General features: G+C 40.2%; 1 protein-coding gene across 1 annotated transcript in view; it reads left to right on the forward strand.

The window, feature by feature from the left end:
• FGF2 (fibroblast growth factor 2) overlaps positions 1-18512 on the forward strand; it is a 34487-nt gene that overhangs the window by 10021 nt on the left and 5954 nt on the right. Inside the window, 1 exon segment of the mRNA XM_074867263.1 lies at positions 12251-12354. Within this exon segment, the coding sequence (XP_074723364.1) occupies positions 12251-12354 (104 nt within the window).

The following is an 18512-nucleotide window of genomic DNA, read 5'->3' on the forward strand; positions in this document are numbered from 1 at the left end:
TTCCAGAATGTTTAATTATCTGTGCTTGAGCCACTACCAGTGATTGCAAGGTGTTAGAATTTGATGCTGAAGAGCAGAGGAAGGTGTCTCAAAATAAGGCTGAGTTTCAGTGATCAGGCTTTAGTAACATGGATCAGTATTGTCCATGTGATACTATATTATGTCCATGTGATGCTATATTAGGAGAAAATGCTGTTAGGAGAGAGAGGTGTCTGGCCTGCCTGCTGATTTTATGTGGCGTAAGGCGAGGCAGTACGATTGCTGGTGCTTGTAGCCGTGGAATACTTCAGGAGCATGTTCTTGCAGTGAAGTCTGGAGCAGTGTGATTTAAACCAGCAAATAGATTTAAACCAGAATAGCGAGTACTCGTAATGGTCTGGCTGAAGCAGCAGAGAGCCAAGTAGGTTCTTCCAAGCTGCAGATTCTGTGGTGTCTCCTTTGTTGTCAGGAAAGTGCTTATGTCCCTTCTTAGTATGGTTCGAAGGTATTCAGAATAAGCAGTGGGGTTTTATTCAGCGAGCTGGAAGCTGGGGAAGTGACTACAGCCTGATCCCTCTCTCTGTGGTCCTGCAGACCCAAGTTCTTGGCTCCCCAATACAGGCTGGGTCCCGCAGTGTATTCTGTCTGCCTCCTCAGAGGGATCATAGCGGGCTGTAAAAGTGAGCAGTGTTACCCAGATATTTGAAGGAAAGCGTAAAAATGCACTGTGCATTTTATTTTTTGGTATTAGGGAATTTGGTTTTGTACAAACAAGAACTCTTTATACTCAAGGGAGGCTGCATTCAAAAGCAGATCAGAGCCTTTTTGTGAAGACTGTGGTTCACCACTGTTGTGGGTCAGCAGTGATTGACAGCTGTTGTCCTTCACTGCAGCTTGTGCTGTTCCCCGTGGATGCATTATGTGAATGTCAGCATAGGGAGGTTACACAGCTTGATGAAAGGGGACGAAATAGATAGAGGATGAAGTAAGTCTCCTGGCTTAATGCTGTCTTTGCATTGTCCTTGCAGTAAATGAGGTGGACAGGCACCACAGTGAAATAGGGTGTGTGCATGTGTATGGATTTTGATTGGGGTTTTTTTGTTGACTTTCTGAAAAAATATTTATTAAAGACTCAGTGGTTAGTTCAGTTTCATTGGTACTGGAGATGGGGGAAATGCAAACGCAGCATAGTCACTGTCTCTTAACTTTTGGCCAGATTAAGAGCAATCAACCCTAAAGGGCAACTTAATTCATAGGAACTTCTCCTTATCAGCTTGTTTTCTTCCTCCTCTTGTCTACTATGCCATCTCCCTGGCACGCTGGGTGCCTGACCCAGTTCCTCTTTCACCGCTGTTCTTCAGACTCTCTTGAAATCCAATTTGCTGATTCTTCTTGATATTTCTAAAATCCTGCTTTTCCTTTTCAACTGTGACACTAAGGCTTGTTAAGCTTATGGGTCGGCAATTTCTCACCACTGCTCTGGCAGCCTTTTCCTTTCATCTCATCAAATCTGTTTCTGCTCTGACAGTACTGTGGACTATTGAATAGTGTGAATTATGCCTGAAGGAGCACTAAAAATACCTTTTAAAAATGATACATTTTATCTTCTCTGTGTTCTGAAGTGATGTTTTTGGGCTTGTCTCAGGTTGTCCCTGTTTTTTTGCACGTTTATTTTGCTGCAAGTGAAAAACAGGTCGTAAAGAGATTAGTGAATGCGTGGTAAACAAAGAGCTTCAATTCTGCAAGTTCTGTACGCATCTTCTGATATTGGACAGTGACACCATTACGTCGGCTGAACAGTTGCATCAGCTTTGTTCTAAAGGTGAACAAACGAAAGTGGTTATTCTGCGATTTACTTTAGTGAATACTAAATGAAGTGAAAGCAGTTGAAAGAAACACGATGGATTACCTTGTCCTAGTTAAGTAAAGTCCTTTGGGAAAAGTCCTAAAAAATGTGTGAACATGCATTCATTGTTTTGATAAGGAAACCCTTAAACATTGTTCTAAACCAAGAATTTGGGGTAAAAGGTATCAATAGCTTGGAGACTAGGCTTTATTACCTGTATCCTGTAAAGAATGTTCTTCTCTGGTAAAGTTAGTAATCTTTTCTGCTTGGTTTTGCCCTCTTGACTTTAAATGATGCAGTCAGCTCATCTGCAATGACAAGGAGACTGCAAGCAGTGTGGCAGCTAGGTATTTAGAAGAATTTTATCCGATGGTGTACTTGCAGTTTCTGGCATTTGAAATCCTTATGTAATGCCAAGCAATCGCTGTTTACTTTACTCAGCAGCACAAAATACTCAAGTTGTGTTTTGTAAGCAGAATGCAGAAACTGTAGTGCTTTTAACTTTTAAAGAACTTGATGACGTTTGATCACCAGTTTATGCCAGCTTGTGAAATGGAGACATGTAATTGTGTGTTTTAAACGTGGACACATAGGCAAGGAACACTAAGCCAGACTCTTGCTAGAAATGTTGTATGTCACATTATTCTGAAATTGTTTTTCTGCAGGATGACTTTACTGGCTTTACATGAAATTTATAGGGAGCATTTGAGGATGCTGTGTATTTGGTAATCAGTGTTTCCTGGGGAGGATTCCCAGTGTGATAGGTATATGTTAGGTAGAGGTGGATATTTGTAGGAATTGAGGACAAGATATAAATGAGAATAGATGGAGAACCTGAATAGGGAAATAATTTTCATTGTATTCAGTATTTGTACTACTTAAGATAAAAACTCTTAAAATCTGTGAATGTCCATGTTATGTGGTAGACTAGGTTAGCTGGTTGATATTTAAGCAGTTACACAAGTTATTATTCTGTTTAAAGCCTTGGGTTTACTCTTAAGTGTAACCAGAACTTTTTGAAGTCTTCATATTTAAGAAGTGTATGTTTTTGTTGTAGATGTTTACGTTTTAAAGACCTAGGTCTGTCTGCGAGTGGTTTTATGCCTCTGGCTGGCAAGAAGGAAAAAGATACACTTACAATGTTGTCATGCAAAAGCAAAGAAATGTGCCTTTGTACGGCAGTGTGACTCACTATTTCTCCGTGTGACACTTCATTTGCTTGATTGTTTTTGTTGCCGTTCTGTGGTTTTTGTTTATTAAAAGACCACCTCTTCTGCTAAGGTTTGCTTGCTGTTTTTCCAATGTTTCTCCTTTCTCCCCCGCACGTGTTGCAGGTTTTAGGCAGCATGTACTTCAGCAACTCCGGCGATGGCACAGTTTTTTGACGAGCGTATAAAAGTGAGCAAAGAGTTGTTTTCGTGTTTGCAGTCTCAAGACTAGGGATGCCTTGTACTTGATGCAAAGCTTACCAGTTAGCAGAAGGTGTTAATATGTCTTTGAGAAAGAGACATCAAAAAGTGTCAGAGACTAGATGTGTGAGAGGGAGAGAGCCAAAGATGTTTCTAATTCCTATAGATAAGTTACAGTAGGCATCACCAGCTTGTGGACTGGGGTTTGGATCTGACCCAGTGGGCAGCTTTGCCTCTGGAAATACCGAAATGGGGCTATTAATCTGTGAGTGTGTGTATACATGCATGTGTCTCTTTGATGAACCAGCCCTTGGGTTTGGGAGGATTTATTATATTAGGTGTGGAGCAAGCATGCCCCACTCTGTGTGTCTTGCCTGGACACCTGGCTGGGAATAGATATTGCCCCCAAGCATGAAGGAGTCAGCCAACTTCAGCCATAGAGCATGCAGGAGTGGAAATTCAGTCGTAGGGTGTTGAATGTAGCAAAGTGTTGTTGATTCTTATTTTTGCACCCCTTTTTTGTGAACTTCCTTGCATTTCTGATAGTTATTCCCTCCAGAGGTGATCTACCTCTGTAGCAGTGAGACTGCAAAATAGTTGCTGCTTTGTTGTTTTCTGTGGGCATGGAGGTGCAGGAGGATGAGTGATGGGAAGCTTCGCCGCAGTGTCATTCGGGGGCCTCATGGAAGGATTTTCCTTACGGGGCCTCTGCAAATATGTTGGAGATGGGCCCTGAGCCTTTGGCTGGAGTTTAGCTTTTCCACAGCAGAGACTGTAGTAACACCAGTCATTGATCCAGAGACGTGCAGCCTGGGATTTTTCAGGGGGTACATAAACTCTCCCTTCTTATAAACTGAGTGAGAGGTGTTTTGCCAATGACCTTTTTCATTCAAATAAAGTGGCTATATGTTAGTGAAAACAGGGTTTGAAATACTATCAGATTCCTCCTCTCTTTTCAGGGTCCATAAGCTGCTTTGTTAGTTGCAGTGTCTGGGTAAGTTACGTGTTTGCTGTTGAAGTTCACAAACTCCAAAAAGTGTCTTGGAGCATTGGCTGATCAATGTTTTTGGGCCCAGAGTCTTCTTGGTAAAATGTTGTATTTCACATCACGTTCTTGCAGGGAGTTGATAGTGATGTTACAGTCATGAAAAGGGCTTTTCTTTCCTACTGCCATAAGAAGGCTGTTTAAGTGAGAGGCAGAGCAGCGAAGAGCTGCTGTGTGTGCAGATGGTAGGTTGTGTAACGATGCTGGTGTCTTGTCTTGGGGTATTCAGGGCGGTGTTTGGGGTCCTGCAGGGAAGGATGGAGGTACTGAAAGTGGATATCCAGGTTGTGTGGTCCTGCCCTGGGAGAGCAGCATTTTGGTGTGGTGGGAAAACTCTGCAGAGCGTGAAAGCAGCCTGTGTATGTGTGCATGGGGCACTGTGCTTGTGCCTTTCGGTAGTGAGAGGTGTGACTGCAGGAAACATCAGTGAACCCTTGTGAGCTTTGATTTAGCTTGCATGGACACTTGACAGGAGCAAAAATGTGGTAGCAGGGTTTTCACTGTGAAGTGATGGAGACCCTTGAGCAGGAGACTGGACTAGATAGGGTCCTTCTGACCTGAATTTTGTGTGATTCTGAAACTGTGGCTGGGTACTAATGGTTTTACTCCACACTGAAGTCTGTTGGTAGGGATCTTTAGTAGGTAGATTATAGTGGCAGTATAGATTAGGCTTTAATCATACCTTTATTTGCTGTGTAAGTGTATACAAAGCTCATGGTTGGTGGTTGGTTTTTATTTTAGAGTTTCTCTGATACAGTGGTTAGATTTCCCATTTCCTTGTGGAAGAGCAGGAAAACAGGGATTTTATGAATCCATTTGGCTAATACATCTCAAATTCCATCTACTTGAGGTGTGGGAGTTTGCCTCATGCTCCAGTACAGCACCTTCATGTACTGCACACTTACCCTGCCCCGTCTTCACTCTTGCTTGCTCTTTACGTCTCTCTTTTACTGTTTCTTAATGTGTTTCTGTCCCTTTCTTTCCCCACTATGACCTTTGCTTTCCCTCTTCCTTAGTGATACTGTGGCATACTCCTGCCCCAGAACATCTTGGCTAAGGCAGCTGCTCTGAGTAAAGTATCAGCACGTGGCTTCGCATACACCGATTGCCCCAGGCAGAGGGCTTGGGATGCAGTAGGCTGGCGGCACTGCTCCTCTGCCGCTGCCAACGGAGCTCCGACTGGGAGTGTGTGAGAAAGGTAGTACGAGCTCAGCAGTAACTTCCAAAATGTGCAGCTCTCTTTTTCTTAAGTATTAAGTGGTTAGATTTTGCCAAGATCTTCTAAATAAACCATTTTTGAAGGAGATTTTTGGCCGAACCCTTTATGATGCAGAACAATGAAACCATTTGGGACCATTTAAGATAGTACAGTATTATTTGGTCTGGGTCATTAAAAAGCTTTGGTGGGTTAGGAGAACTGTAAAAGGACTTTAGGGTTTTCATTGTGCATGTAATTTTTCAGTTCTAGAACTCAGGGCAATAAAAGAACTATTGGAAAATGTACGTGTTTTCTGTATGCTCTGCATTTGCTAGCATCTTTTCTGTCTGTGTTGTGCTACTTGTCCATAAAATTATTTTCTGCACTGGTATATGCAAAACTGAATTGAAAATACTTTTTTAAGCTCTTTAAGAAAAGGTGGAGAAGATCCAGTTCATAACAGAAATCTGAAACCTTGCCAACCACAATGTTATTTAATACCACTTTTCAACTTCCATATTCTTAGAAAAGTCTCTCCAAATCATGAAATAAATGCCTATTTGTAACTCTCTCTCAAATATGCTGTCTAGCTTAACCTGCAACTTCTAGATCTGTCCCGACCATATACTCTGTAAAAAAGGGATAGTCATGTATGTGTAACTATGATTTTATGTCCGCAATCCACTGATATGACACGAATGCATGCAGAATTCTGTGCCTGCAGAGCTGTGCTGGCTGCAGGGGAGGAACACATCAGTGCAGTCAGTGTTTTGTTGGTGTTTAACGTGTCACAGGATCAGGACCTGATCTAAAAAAAAATCAAACCCAAAACTGTGGAACCTGTTTAATATATACATCAGGTCCTGAAGAGGGTTGATCTTCTGTAAATTGTCTTACAACAAAAAGGAAAATGACTGTTTAGTCATTCTGCCTTTCAGATGCTGGTCACAATCCCTCTGCCTGAGGGTCACTGTTGGAATGAGTGCACCTGCAAATTTCCTGCGTTAAGGGAAAGGAAGCTGGCAAAACCCCTCAGGTTCATGTTGTATGGGCATTTGTGTGTATATACAGGACAGCTGTATTTGTCCAGGAGGGGCTGTGTGTAGTGGGAGATGGGCAAAACTCTCTGCCAGGCATTTTGGTGCATGTTGCACTGTGGTTCAACATCCTTTAATGCCACAAATTGTACTGGTTTCAGTGGAAATTCAGGTTAGGCTGTAGCTTGTATTGTTCTTCAGCCAAAACATCAATGAATACATATTCTTAATACAGCCTCTATGTATTGTGGGGAAAAAAAAAAAGTGTTCCCCCCCATCCTTTTTCATACTGCTGGAAGGCATAGTAGGCTCACTCAAGCTACATCGAAAGTGATGTGTTTTCCTAGTTAATGATCATCTCCTTAGGTAAATGTAGCAGTTTGGATAATCTGCCATATAGAGACGTAGATGGTGTTATAAGCAAGAAGACATATGACTGTAAAACAAAATCTGGAAATTCTGAGCATAAGGTTACCCTTACAGCTTCAGAAGGCTGTATATATGTGTGTATACACACATCTTCTAACAATGTTAGACAAATGGGTGCTGAGTTAGGACTCCTTTTGCATGTCCTATCGAAAATGAACATGGTCAGAATTTTCACAGGATCTAGTCTTCCCTTTATCTTGACTCAGCTATGGGTCACCGACCTTGCTGTGAAAAACCATTTTCTGTTACAACTGTTGTGTTGAGATGCAGAGGTTGCCACGGATCCTGATGGAAGAGCTGGGTCTCAGTGAGCTCTCTCGGCTTGGCTGCTGAAAGGTGCAGAATTCCCATGTTCTGGAAATGGTATGCACCGCTCTCAGCAGCTGGAGACAGGATTTGGACGCAGTCCGCCTGTGGAAAGCATTTTGCAGTTCAAGAGGATGACAAACAGCTTGTGATTCTTTTTTTTTTTGTATGGGAATCCTTTTGCAAAGCTTGAGGAAGGACTCATTATCATAACAGAATGACTGAAAAAAAATATTTCTGGACCCATAATTAAAAAATTGTGATTTGTACATTTGCATGTTTTCCTGTGCTGAACACTTTTTTAAGTTTTATGATCTTACCTGAGGGATGGTGGTGCTGCTGCTGGGTGTGGGTGGGTTAACTGAGGAGGGGCCATGGCACAGCTAGTGGGACTTTACTCCCGTGTTTATTATGGCACAGAGGAATTGGAAAACGTGGTGCCAAGGAGAAGAGTGTGACGGGATCTCCTGATGTCATGGGCAGGGTGAGCAAGGAGAGATTTGCTCATTGTGTACTGTCAGATATTGTGTATCTTTTCCCTATAATTGGAACGTTTAAAGGCATTTCTTGATTTTGAGCCAGGTAGCTTTTAAAAAATCACCTTCTGATTAAAGATTTGTTGAATGCCATCTTTCCTGCAGACTATAAATACCCGTTGATTAATTTAATTTTGGTTTGAGAATTTTGTCTTTATGTGGCTTGTTCTCTTTCCATCTTAAGATGCCACATATGGTTTTGTACTTTTAACTGTACAGTTTGTCCAAGGGCTGTAATGGTGACTGCTTCTGAGCTTGGTATCTTTTCTTCTGGGAAAATCTTTGCTGTAGTATTATGGACCGTGTTGGTAAACCCATAAATTGCATTTTGTTAAGCGATTTATTTGTTCAGGTAACACATCTGTGATTGTGCTGAATACAGGAACAAGGAAGTGGCTGAAACGAATTTTATTTAGGATACTTTTATAATTCTTTCTTACAGTAGTAGAAGTCTATGTCAGAGGAAGGTTTAAATCCATCTCCTGAATTATAGTTCAGTGCCTTAACATTATTCTGTTCATGTTTTCTAAGCCTTCTTATATCTTCCCAAAGATACAGCTTTATCCTTCTTCCTCAAAGTTTCTACCCTGACATGAAATTAAATTTGTATGTCTTGCACTTAATTTCTTCTTACTTGGCAGAAAAAAGGAAGATGATCATACGTCAGCTTATTATGAACAGATACAAAAGAAAGTCTTAATAGTAGTAGTAAATTTACTGAGCCCTTTTTAGTTGTTAGTGCATAAAGGTTGCATAGGTTATAACTGGGATAGGACATTTTTTCATTTCATAACTTTGTGGTGACTTAGCCTCAGTCCTCAAAATGCTTGCTCAGTGTGCTTGAGTTCTCTGTTGTCACAAAACCAGCAGGCATCGACCATAGCCTTGCACTTGGCCTTCATCACAAGTGAAAGGGCATGCTAAGAATGTGCACAGTGCAATAACAAACTGCCGTGCTGGAGGGGCCCCTCCCAGAGGACTGCCAGAATAACTGGGAAAATGTGCCTTTTTGGCCCTCAGTTTGTTAATTAGCTGTTTCACAACAATCTCTGCTACTTTTTTGGATTACAGACTTCTTAATTAGTTTACTTTCATGGATCTGGTTTTGAGGTTCAAGTATGCTGAAGACAAGCATTTACAAGTAGATCTGAAATGATGGCCTGTGTCTGAACTATTGCTATTGGTGACCTAAAGGCTGCAAAAGATGTGGATCATTTGTGTCAAGTGTTAGATTTCTCTTATGACTGATCGTACCAAGTTGCATTGAGGTAAACCTAAAATTGTTGCTTCTGGTGATGATTGCACAGTCAAAATGTGTTTGATTAGTAAGGCTGAATTGTATACTTACCCTGCATTAATAAAGCCATAAAATAACGCTGAAACCTGAAAAACTTACAGTACTATTCTGGCTTTGTTTATTCACGTGTTTTTTGAGTTGGAGAGGAAAATCCAGTGAAGCCGATTTTGCTTTTGGGGCTTTCAGTATTGCAGCACTTTTCAAACTCTGCAGGAAATTTTTTTTTTTTCCTTTTTAAAGAGTAACACTTTTCACAGCTTCTCCAAACTATACGATATTTCTACAGGCCTTAAAAACCTTTACTAAAAGTTTGTTTTTACAGAATCTGAACTTCTGGCCTGGTATGATGCTGTAGGAGTTGGTGTGCTTTTTTTGTCAAGAGAAAATCACGAAGCATAGTAAATCTGTACTGCAGTAATTAATATTACTTTTTAGATATTTCACACAGCTGTTTCTTGTTAAGTGTGTGGTGAAAGCTGTATTCTTGGGCACATCTCAAAAGTCCATTTCCCCCAGTCCCTGCCCAGAGCACTTCTCCACATTCTTGCTTCCCCAGAGGGCAAGGAGTTGCACTGAAGGTTTTTGAAGCTATTCACAAGTCTGATTTTGGCCTAATAAATTGGGAGGACTGTATTTTGGATACTTGATTCTGGGATGAAATTAAACATTCCACCTAACTTTATATGATGACAGAGGTTTCTGTATTCCTTGGAAGTCTGGAGTCTTGTTAGTGAATTATGAGAGGGTTTGTCTTTTTTCTTCTTTGTGCAAAATGGCAACAGACACTTAATTCATAAGAAACCATTTTACCTTCTTTAGAGTGCAGCATTTGTATTAATGTGGCTTCAGTTGTATATACAAAGTGGATTTATGAGCAACTCTTACTGATGTTTGTCTGTATCTAGGAAAAAAATCAGATGATATAATTTTAATGCTTAAAAAAGGGTTTGCAGCAGTTATCATAAAGGTTTCATGTTCCTGGTATTCTTATTGTTGGAATTTCCTCAGTCCCGTGATTAGGAGCAACAGAAATAAACCAAGAAGGTTTTCATTTGTATTGCAAAAATCTCTTTTTCTCCCACAACAAAAAGCTAAATAAGCAGCAACCTCCCTCTGAATCTCAAGAGATGCTCCTGCTCCAAAATTTACAGTCACTTCAAGCTTTTATTTTGGTAGCTTAAAGGGTCAAGATTTTTAAAACGGCATAATTAAATAGAAACAAACTGTATACTCCACAAAAGCAGGTAGGTGAATGAAGCCCATGTCTGAGATGATGCATACCAGTATTGCCCATCAGACTTTGCCCACTAAGCTGTAACACCAGTGTTACTGTACAGAACCAGGTATATTTGTCACCAGCCCTTCAAAGAAAGAAACTGGCAAACACAAACTGATGCAAGTCCCTGGCTGAGTACTTTTGAGTGAATGGAACACAGCTGTTGGTTCCTCTAGCTGGGCTTTTGTCATGGTCAGATCTCTGTATAGTGTGTTCACATAGAAAATGTTTTTAACTAATTCCCAAAATAATTCCTGGGATGCAAGCAGAAGGAAGGAGAAGTTCCAGTCTGGTTCATTTTTGGAAACACCGATAGTCTTGCACCAGATGAGTCATATCCTTCGTTCCGATACCTGATGGACACATAACCAGTACCAGCTTGTGACATCCTGCTTGTTCCTTCTTTAGCTGCTGCAGTTCTTTGGCGAAAGTCTTCTTTGTCTTTGTACATCCCAAGAAGGTGAGAAGCTGTTTCTCATCTCTTCCTCATTTTTGATGCTTGTGTTGCAATGATCTCGCTTCCTGTTTTGGAAGTATAGTTGCTCTTAAAATTCCCCTTTAGTGGAACTAAATTTCACTTTAATTGCTCTTTTTTAAGTGAGAGGGTTTGCAGGTGCGGGTTTCACTGGAAATAATGGCCATCCAGAATCGAGGAAAACCTGGGGATTTGGGGAGATTCAGTTTCTTGTGTGCTATTGTTACTGAAATGGTTGTGTTTGGTTTTAGCAGTTCTAGCAGTGTTTAGATTTCTTCTGAGCCACAAATACTTAAGTCATGTAGAAGGTGTCTGGTGGACTTTTCTATGGTATTTGGTGTGGTTTCTTGTACTGTAGTATTCCCCATCCTGTGCAGCTAATGATTGAAAAACCTGAACTTTGAGGTACAGTGTCACAGATGCTTCTGTTAAGGTTAGGCTGAAATGCAGCACAAGTCCTGGCTCTGCTGTTTTAAGCACTTAAAGACTTGATTCATTACTTGTTTGGAACGCAATTGGGGAAGAAATAATAAGAAAAAAAGCAGATAGCAGTTCTGGATTTAGGTGGAGGCCACTTTTGCTTTATATATTTATAGCTTGAAACAAGCCCTAGGCAAAGGGGAAAACATTTGTATGTTACTCTAAACTGCTGGATGTGATTTGTGGCTAGAAAAATCAGTTTAGACTTTGTGTTAATTCACAGGCAGTAGCTAAAAGCTATGTGATGTGACCTTACAGATTAAAAAAAAAAAAAAAAAAAGACTGTTTTTTTTTTTTTAAATAGTTGATTTAAATAATCCCACTTTTCATGTTTCTAATTTCTATAACACCATTTCTTGTGTCTTTGCTGTCCTCATCCACGTTTGCAGTTCTTTCTGTTTGTTTATTCTAACCACTTGTTGGATGTATGATGGAAACTAATTGATACTTTTCTGTTTGGAACTGCTAGAACATTTAGGGAGAGATATGGTCTTGGATGGTCTTTAATCATGTCTCACTGACAATCTAGCTGTATGGAGCTGCAGGCATTCAGTGTCCGATGCTGTTCTATGAACATTAAGAAATATCTCCGTTAAGAACATTGCCATGAAAAATTTCCATTTTTTATGAGCAGTTGACCATGCCATAAGTGATCCTTCAAGGAATTTTATGGTGTTTTGTGTTGCTTTTGTGTGTGTGTATAGAAGAATAACTCATGCTTATCATTGAAATTTGACAATAGCTCTTTACTTTGTAATAAGCATTTTCTTTGATGAAAAATGTGATCAGAAAGCTAGAGGTTGAAAGTTTACTATCTTCACTGAAAGCTGAAGCGCAGGCTGTCTTTGGTTTTAGGTTTGAAGCAGTAGGTGTCACTGTCAAGGGCTGAAATATCATGATGGCTGTCAAAATTTACTTTTGTCTTTTTTGTTCACAGTCAAACTGCAACTTCAAGCAGAAGAAAGAGGAGTGGTGTCAATCAAAGGTGTAAGTGCAAATCGCTTTCTGGCTATGAAGGAGGATGGCAGATTGCTAGCCTTGGTAAGCAGCTTTTTTTTTTTTTTTAACGTTTATCTCTGTATGTGTCTATCTGTATTGGTGGGTCCTCTCCTCACTCTGTTTTGAGTAATCTCCAGCAGAACTTACTCAGCTTCTTTGTGTGTGATTTATCAGGGAGAAATTAGCTTTGTACAACTTTTGTCAATTAACTGAACTATGAACTAGGAAGAGATGGCATGTCTGCCCTCACCTAGAAGCTGCAAAATTTAACTGGAATGGCCTGAGAGAGAAAAATCATAGTAGTCATGTATAGAAGGAAATTGTAAGAACAAATGAAGATAAAGTGTCTCCCTTTTTTACCACCCATGAGTAATTTTTTCCACTTTCACATAAAGTGATTTTAAAGACCCTTTTGAAGTAGTAAGTAAAGCCATTTTTTAAAAAATTTTGACTTTTATGGTTTTGATAGTAATCTGTATACATTGTTTTCTCATTTTCCACTTTGTAGAGACTCAAGTTTTTTTGGTCATGTATACTTTCAAACTAGAAAACTGGCAAGAATAGTGTTTTTGAAAATGTGATGATAAAATTAAAATAAGTTATTAAATGTAGGTAAATTAAACTAGTCTCTAATGAGACTAGTTTTAAACTCCATGCATTTTATTGGTATGAGCTTCATTTTTAACTGTGTTTTAAAGCCAGTATGTTTAGCAGACGTTGAAAGTTAATAAGGTCTCCTAGAGCTAGATTATACATTATGCTTTAAGAGCTGCAGTTACATTCATTTTGCTTATGAGACGTAGACACTGTAAATCTCTCATCTGTATTTTTAACCTTCAGTGCAAACTTTTAGCACTTGTGAAGTACCACTTAGGACATCCTACTAGAATTTCAGTTTGAAATAATCTCTGATGCTTTAGTATCTTGAACACAGCCCTGTTCAGCTGCAAGTCCCCAACAGTAACAGGTGTTAATAATAAAGTGAATTTCTAACCCCAGCTGAACTGCAGCTAATGAAAGACCCGTGCCAAGGGCTGCAGAAGTTAATTCTGATTCCCCTCAGTTCTGCCTCTGCCTAAATGAAATTAATCTGAAGGCAAACAAACCCCTTCAGCAGTTTTACATGAGCAAGGATCCCTGGTGTGCTCCTTGGCACCGCGTGTCTCTGGCTCCAGGAAGCCCATTTTGTTTACGCCTGTGAGTACAGTTAAAGAACCTGTTTCAAGTTACAGCATTATTTACTCAGATATCGTGTGACAGCTCAGTTGAAGAAAATGTGAGTAGTCCACTGTGCTATTCTTGAATTAAGGATAATTGGGAATTTCCTGTGGTGCTGGTGCGGCTTCCCGTTCAAATTGCTCTCCTTACTCTGAGCGACAGTGAATGGTCAAAATAGGATATTTAGCACCATTTGTAAAATTATAAGCACTTGGGTGTGTTTATTTTTGGGATTTCCAACCTACTGTTGCATGGTGGGTTTTGGTTGTAGAACATGCTTCCCGTGCAGCTATATGCAGCAATTCTATCTGCTTAGTTCTTTTAAGGCAATGTGCTTAGAAGGTACCTGCCATTCATTCGGAATTACTTTCTCAAAATCTGGTGAAGTTGTGTCACTTTGTGCTTCTTGCTTGAGCTTACAAAACATTTGTTTTGCTTTGTTTCTGGAACTGGGTATTACTTGAATCGTGTTTATTGCAAACACTACTTCCTACAGCTCTTCATTTTTGCTATTCATAGGTGAAAACTCTCCACTCTTAAGATTTTGTTCTCCAACCAGCCTAACGAATACTTCTGCAATCTCACGATTGTTTTCTGCAGCTCAGGCAATGTTTTTTCCATGAGGATTTCTGTACTATGACTTCCAACAGTTTGTGGCCAGTTGTGCTTCTACTGTTTTCTGCCTATAAACACATTCATGAAACTGTTCCTAATTGCCAGCATTTCTTCTTCAGTTTGAGCAGTGTTGTGTTTCAGTGGGAGCATTGAGCATATGCTGGAAATGTTTGTGGTGAAGTGATCTCGTCAGTGCACATGAATTTGTATCTTATTTCTTCTAAAACATTATGGAACTTTGATTTCTGAACACCTATTTAGTTCTCTAATCCACTAGTGACTCAAGTGCTATTCTGTCCTTTTTAACATCTGTTTTGTTTCTTCTTTTTTATTACTTTTCAGTGTCAAGGTTCAATTTCCGTATTGTCCTTGTTTTAGAAATACATCAACATCTTCAAAAATACTTTCGCTAATTATTATTCAGTCCTGTTTTTCATCTAGTTGGATGTTTTTGTAATTAAACTTTGTCGAGACATGTCTTTATAGTTGGTTCCAATTGGGTTTTGCAAAATGGTTTATTGCGTAGCCTGCGTATCCCTGCTTACACTGGTGATTTGGGTGGTGGTGCAGTGGATCGCGTGGTGTTGAAAGCTGGATGATACGGCTTTTAATTTAGCAAGTTTCATGCTCTGTTTACTAACAGACTCAGTTGTTGTGGGGAAGAGGTAATCTTTACCGGTTCAGTTGCTGGAGGAAGTGGCTGGTTGTTAATGCAGCTAGTCAGAACCTCCCTTTGGAAAATGCTGTTTTAACTAAAAATATTTGTGCAGAAATGTATCTGTTCCATCACATTTTTAATGGAGGAATTGAAACATTTTACTTGTGACATGGGTATTATAGTTAATTTTGACTTTCCAGTTTCATTTAACTATAATAATGAAATATTTTCACTTTATGGAATTAAACTTTTTCTGTTTTATTTCATTTCATGAAGAAATTTCTCAGAATTTACCATGAAAGGAAGAATTGCACTTTTATATTTCACGAGAAATAATTTATCATTTAAAGATACGAGTTGTTCATTCTGTCTGTCATGCTTATGTGGTTTTGCTATGACCAGACAGGTTTTGCCCGACTGAAGGGCTTGACTTGAAGAGAAATTCTTCTCTTTTGATGTTATGGATTAAAATTGTGATACAAGAATATTTGTGAGAATAACCTTCATTTCCTGGCCTTTTCATAGGTAGAGCAGGCTAAATATGATCATCATCCTTCTCGGGTCATACTCCATCTGCTGTGGTAGTTACAGGTTAACCCTCTGGTTTCAGCTTTGAGAATGAACAAACTTGAGGAATTTTAATTCCTCATCTGAGTCCAAAATGTCAAAACTAGTTAATTGGCATAATGTGATACTAAAGGCAGATGCAGTTTGCACTGAAAAATCAATCGGTGGGTGGTGTTTGGCCGTGCAAATAAGGGAGGAGGAACTTTGTCGCAGGAAGTTGCTGCCTCTTTTGGTCAATCTGCCCTGGGTGAATCACCTTGAGGATTTTGGCGGTCGTTGCGGTTTGGCTACTGTCAGCATGGCACACAGCAGACCGTAGTACAGGCACGGCTACCACCAACGTTGCCAGCGTTAAAAATTCCTGCACTCAGTGCTTTATTTAGTTGCTCAGACTTCTTCTGGATGGAGGTCTTGCTTGGCAGCAGACAAAACGCTGACTGGTGGCAGGGCAGGCGCCGAGTGGCGCTCGCTCCCCACCACTGCCCAAAGTACTTTCCCTTCCTTTATCCTTTTCACGGAGGGCTGTGGAGTTCAGGTATTTCATGATGTGCTGTGAACGCTTTTGCTGCCAGATCACCGCTTTGAATGCAGCCTAGACCAAAGTGTATTTAAAAAACCCATTGATATCCGGGGTTTTACCAGGGCTGAAGTTCACAACGCAGTGGCTGGCATCCTACTCTTGCTGGACAGCTGTCCAGCTTCCGAAATGTCGCCTTTGGCAGATGTTAAGGAATACATAGTTCATGAAGCCTGAACTATCAAATGTTCACTTTTATGTCAAAATATTTACATTGGCAACATACTATAGGAAAGCCCTGGTATCACGTATGGTTTGTGGAGAATTAAGGACTTGAGTGTCCGGAGTGAATTGCATGGCACCTTTCAAAATACTTTTATGAATGTAAAAAAACCCACCACTTCTCTTTCTTTTACCTATCTTTTTCTTTTCTGACCCTTTTTTGATTATTTTTTGTAACACCCATAAATTGCTTGAAAATCTGTTGGAAGAGTTTAATCTGTTTTAGTTTTTAAACCTGAGAGATATGAGGAAGCCTAAGTAAAAACAATGCATTTCTTTGAGTTGTGATTGTGTTTACTTTGTGGATTTAGTGCATAGGAGAAGGGGTGGTGCGAATTTGCCTTTTATCTGTACATGGGGTCTTGTAGTGGCCACTTAAATTCACCACAGGCGCACTGGAAGCCATTTCCTTCCTAGTGGAGGTCGCAAAGACTTGGTTCCCACTGGTGTTAGGCAGCTGATCTACCTTCCCAGCTCCACAGCCTCACCCGACAGGGATTGCCAGGGAAGGGTGCCTAGAGAAATGGGGTGCTGCGGCATTCGGAGGCTGTGCTCTGCCCGGTGTCTCCCCAGCGCCTGTGGCGCCCGCGTGCCTCAGCGCTTCCAGAAGTGCCACCGCTTTGGGCAGGAGGCGAAAGCGAGGTGTGAGCCAGCTGCAATGGTCTCTTCGCCAGAATTTCCAGCTTGGGCAATCGTACTGAACTTGTCTAAACTCTGCTTAAAGTTTTTGTTCTTAAATGCTGCTTTTCTTTATACGTTTTCTGTGCCCTCTTAAGGCTGCTGTAATCCATTTCAGGCTTGGATCTGTGGCTTGAGATGATTAATGCATCTGTTTTCACATTGCCGGAACAAAAGGCATTAAAATATGATTTATCTTGAGAAAGATTATTCAAAATACAAATCATGTGAAAATTGTTAATTTGATTTCTGCTATTTGAAATGTAAAAATATTAGTGAGTTAAAGAAATGAGAATTTGCGTGTGGATTTTCTCTTATAAGAAGTTATTTTCCTTAGAAACCAAAATTAATATCTGAAAATGGTTGAAGTGGAGGAAAAAACTATTTGGAGACATATGTTTGGAGACAGATTACTTGATTCCAGACTGCATTTGAATGATTTAATTGCTTGTAGCTACACAAACTTGGCATATATGACGAGTTATTCTTCACTTGTATGTTTTTGTGCATACTGTATGAAGTCTAGTTGTTCCAAGCTCACTTTAGGTATTCATGAATACTAACAGAAGATTGTAACAAAGAGTAGCCTGATCATTTAGGGAATTGCTTCACATTCCCTGTGTCCTCTCCAAGATTTTATATGCTTTCTTTTTAATGGCTAGCTTTTCTTCTCCTGTGGCATTCCCAAAAATTTTCTGGGTAAAGGGGTATGACTGAATCGATGGACTGATAGATGGTGTGTATGAAAAGAAAGTGCCCCTCCCCCCCGTAAGTTCCTGTGGTGTTGAACTTCTGCCATCTTTGTATTTGAGAAAATACTTTCTCTTGCTTAAAGCGCAGGTTCTGCAGGCGGGTTTGCGCTGTGACCACTATGAGAGACAGGGCTTCTGCCTTTGTGAATATGCCTTGGGATAAATGCAGTTAACCACCAACAGTGATTCTCTTCCTACAGAATGAGACCTTACTTGAAGCTGTTTGTATGTCCTCTTACATTTTCGATACAAGGAATCATGTGGTGAATTTCAGGAAGTGAATAAATTTTCCTGTTTCCAGTTGACTATGAACAGCTATAAATACTAGTCCTAGTTAAGTTAACTGGGTTCTGAGTCCCCGAGGCAGTAACAACATCCAGGGAAATTTGTGGGTTAAAGTCTTGCAATAGATAATGTCCACCCGACGTGATCTCACTGATGGGAACGGGATCATTTGAAAATGAAGACTTTCTCTTCAGTATGGCCAGCTCGAGGGAGCAGTGTTTTTTGCCATGTGCAGAAGAAAGTACATCACCTGGTATTCGCTAACGGCAGGCTTACCTTTTGAGGGCTGCATAGGCAGTGGAGTATCTTCTATCTGACCGTGGTCAAATGCAGTGTAGAAGAAAAGATGTACAGAGTACTGTACGTAGTATTGGTCTGCCAGCCTCCAACCAACCTCAACTCTGGGGCCTTCTCAGCCAAGAATGGCTCTTACCTATTTAGTAAATGTCAGTTAACTTCCATCAACTTGTCTGAAAGTGACTTGAGTCCATGTAAGCTGGGGGAACTCAAAACTTCCTATGGTAAGGAGCTCCATAGCTCAACTTTTACCTGTTGTGTAAAGAACAACCTTTTTATTTCTAGGTGTGAACCTATATGTTAATTCCATGTAGGTGGAGTTGGTTTTGAA

This window comes from Strix uralensis, chromosome 4 (genome assembly GCF_047716275.1).
Source record: "Strix uralensis isolate ZFMK-TIS-50842 chromosome 4, bStrUra1, whole genome shotgun sequence".
Classification (NCBI taxonomy): Eukaryota; Metazoa; Chordata; class Aves; order Strigiformes; family Strigidae; genus Strix; species Strix uralensis.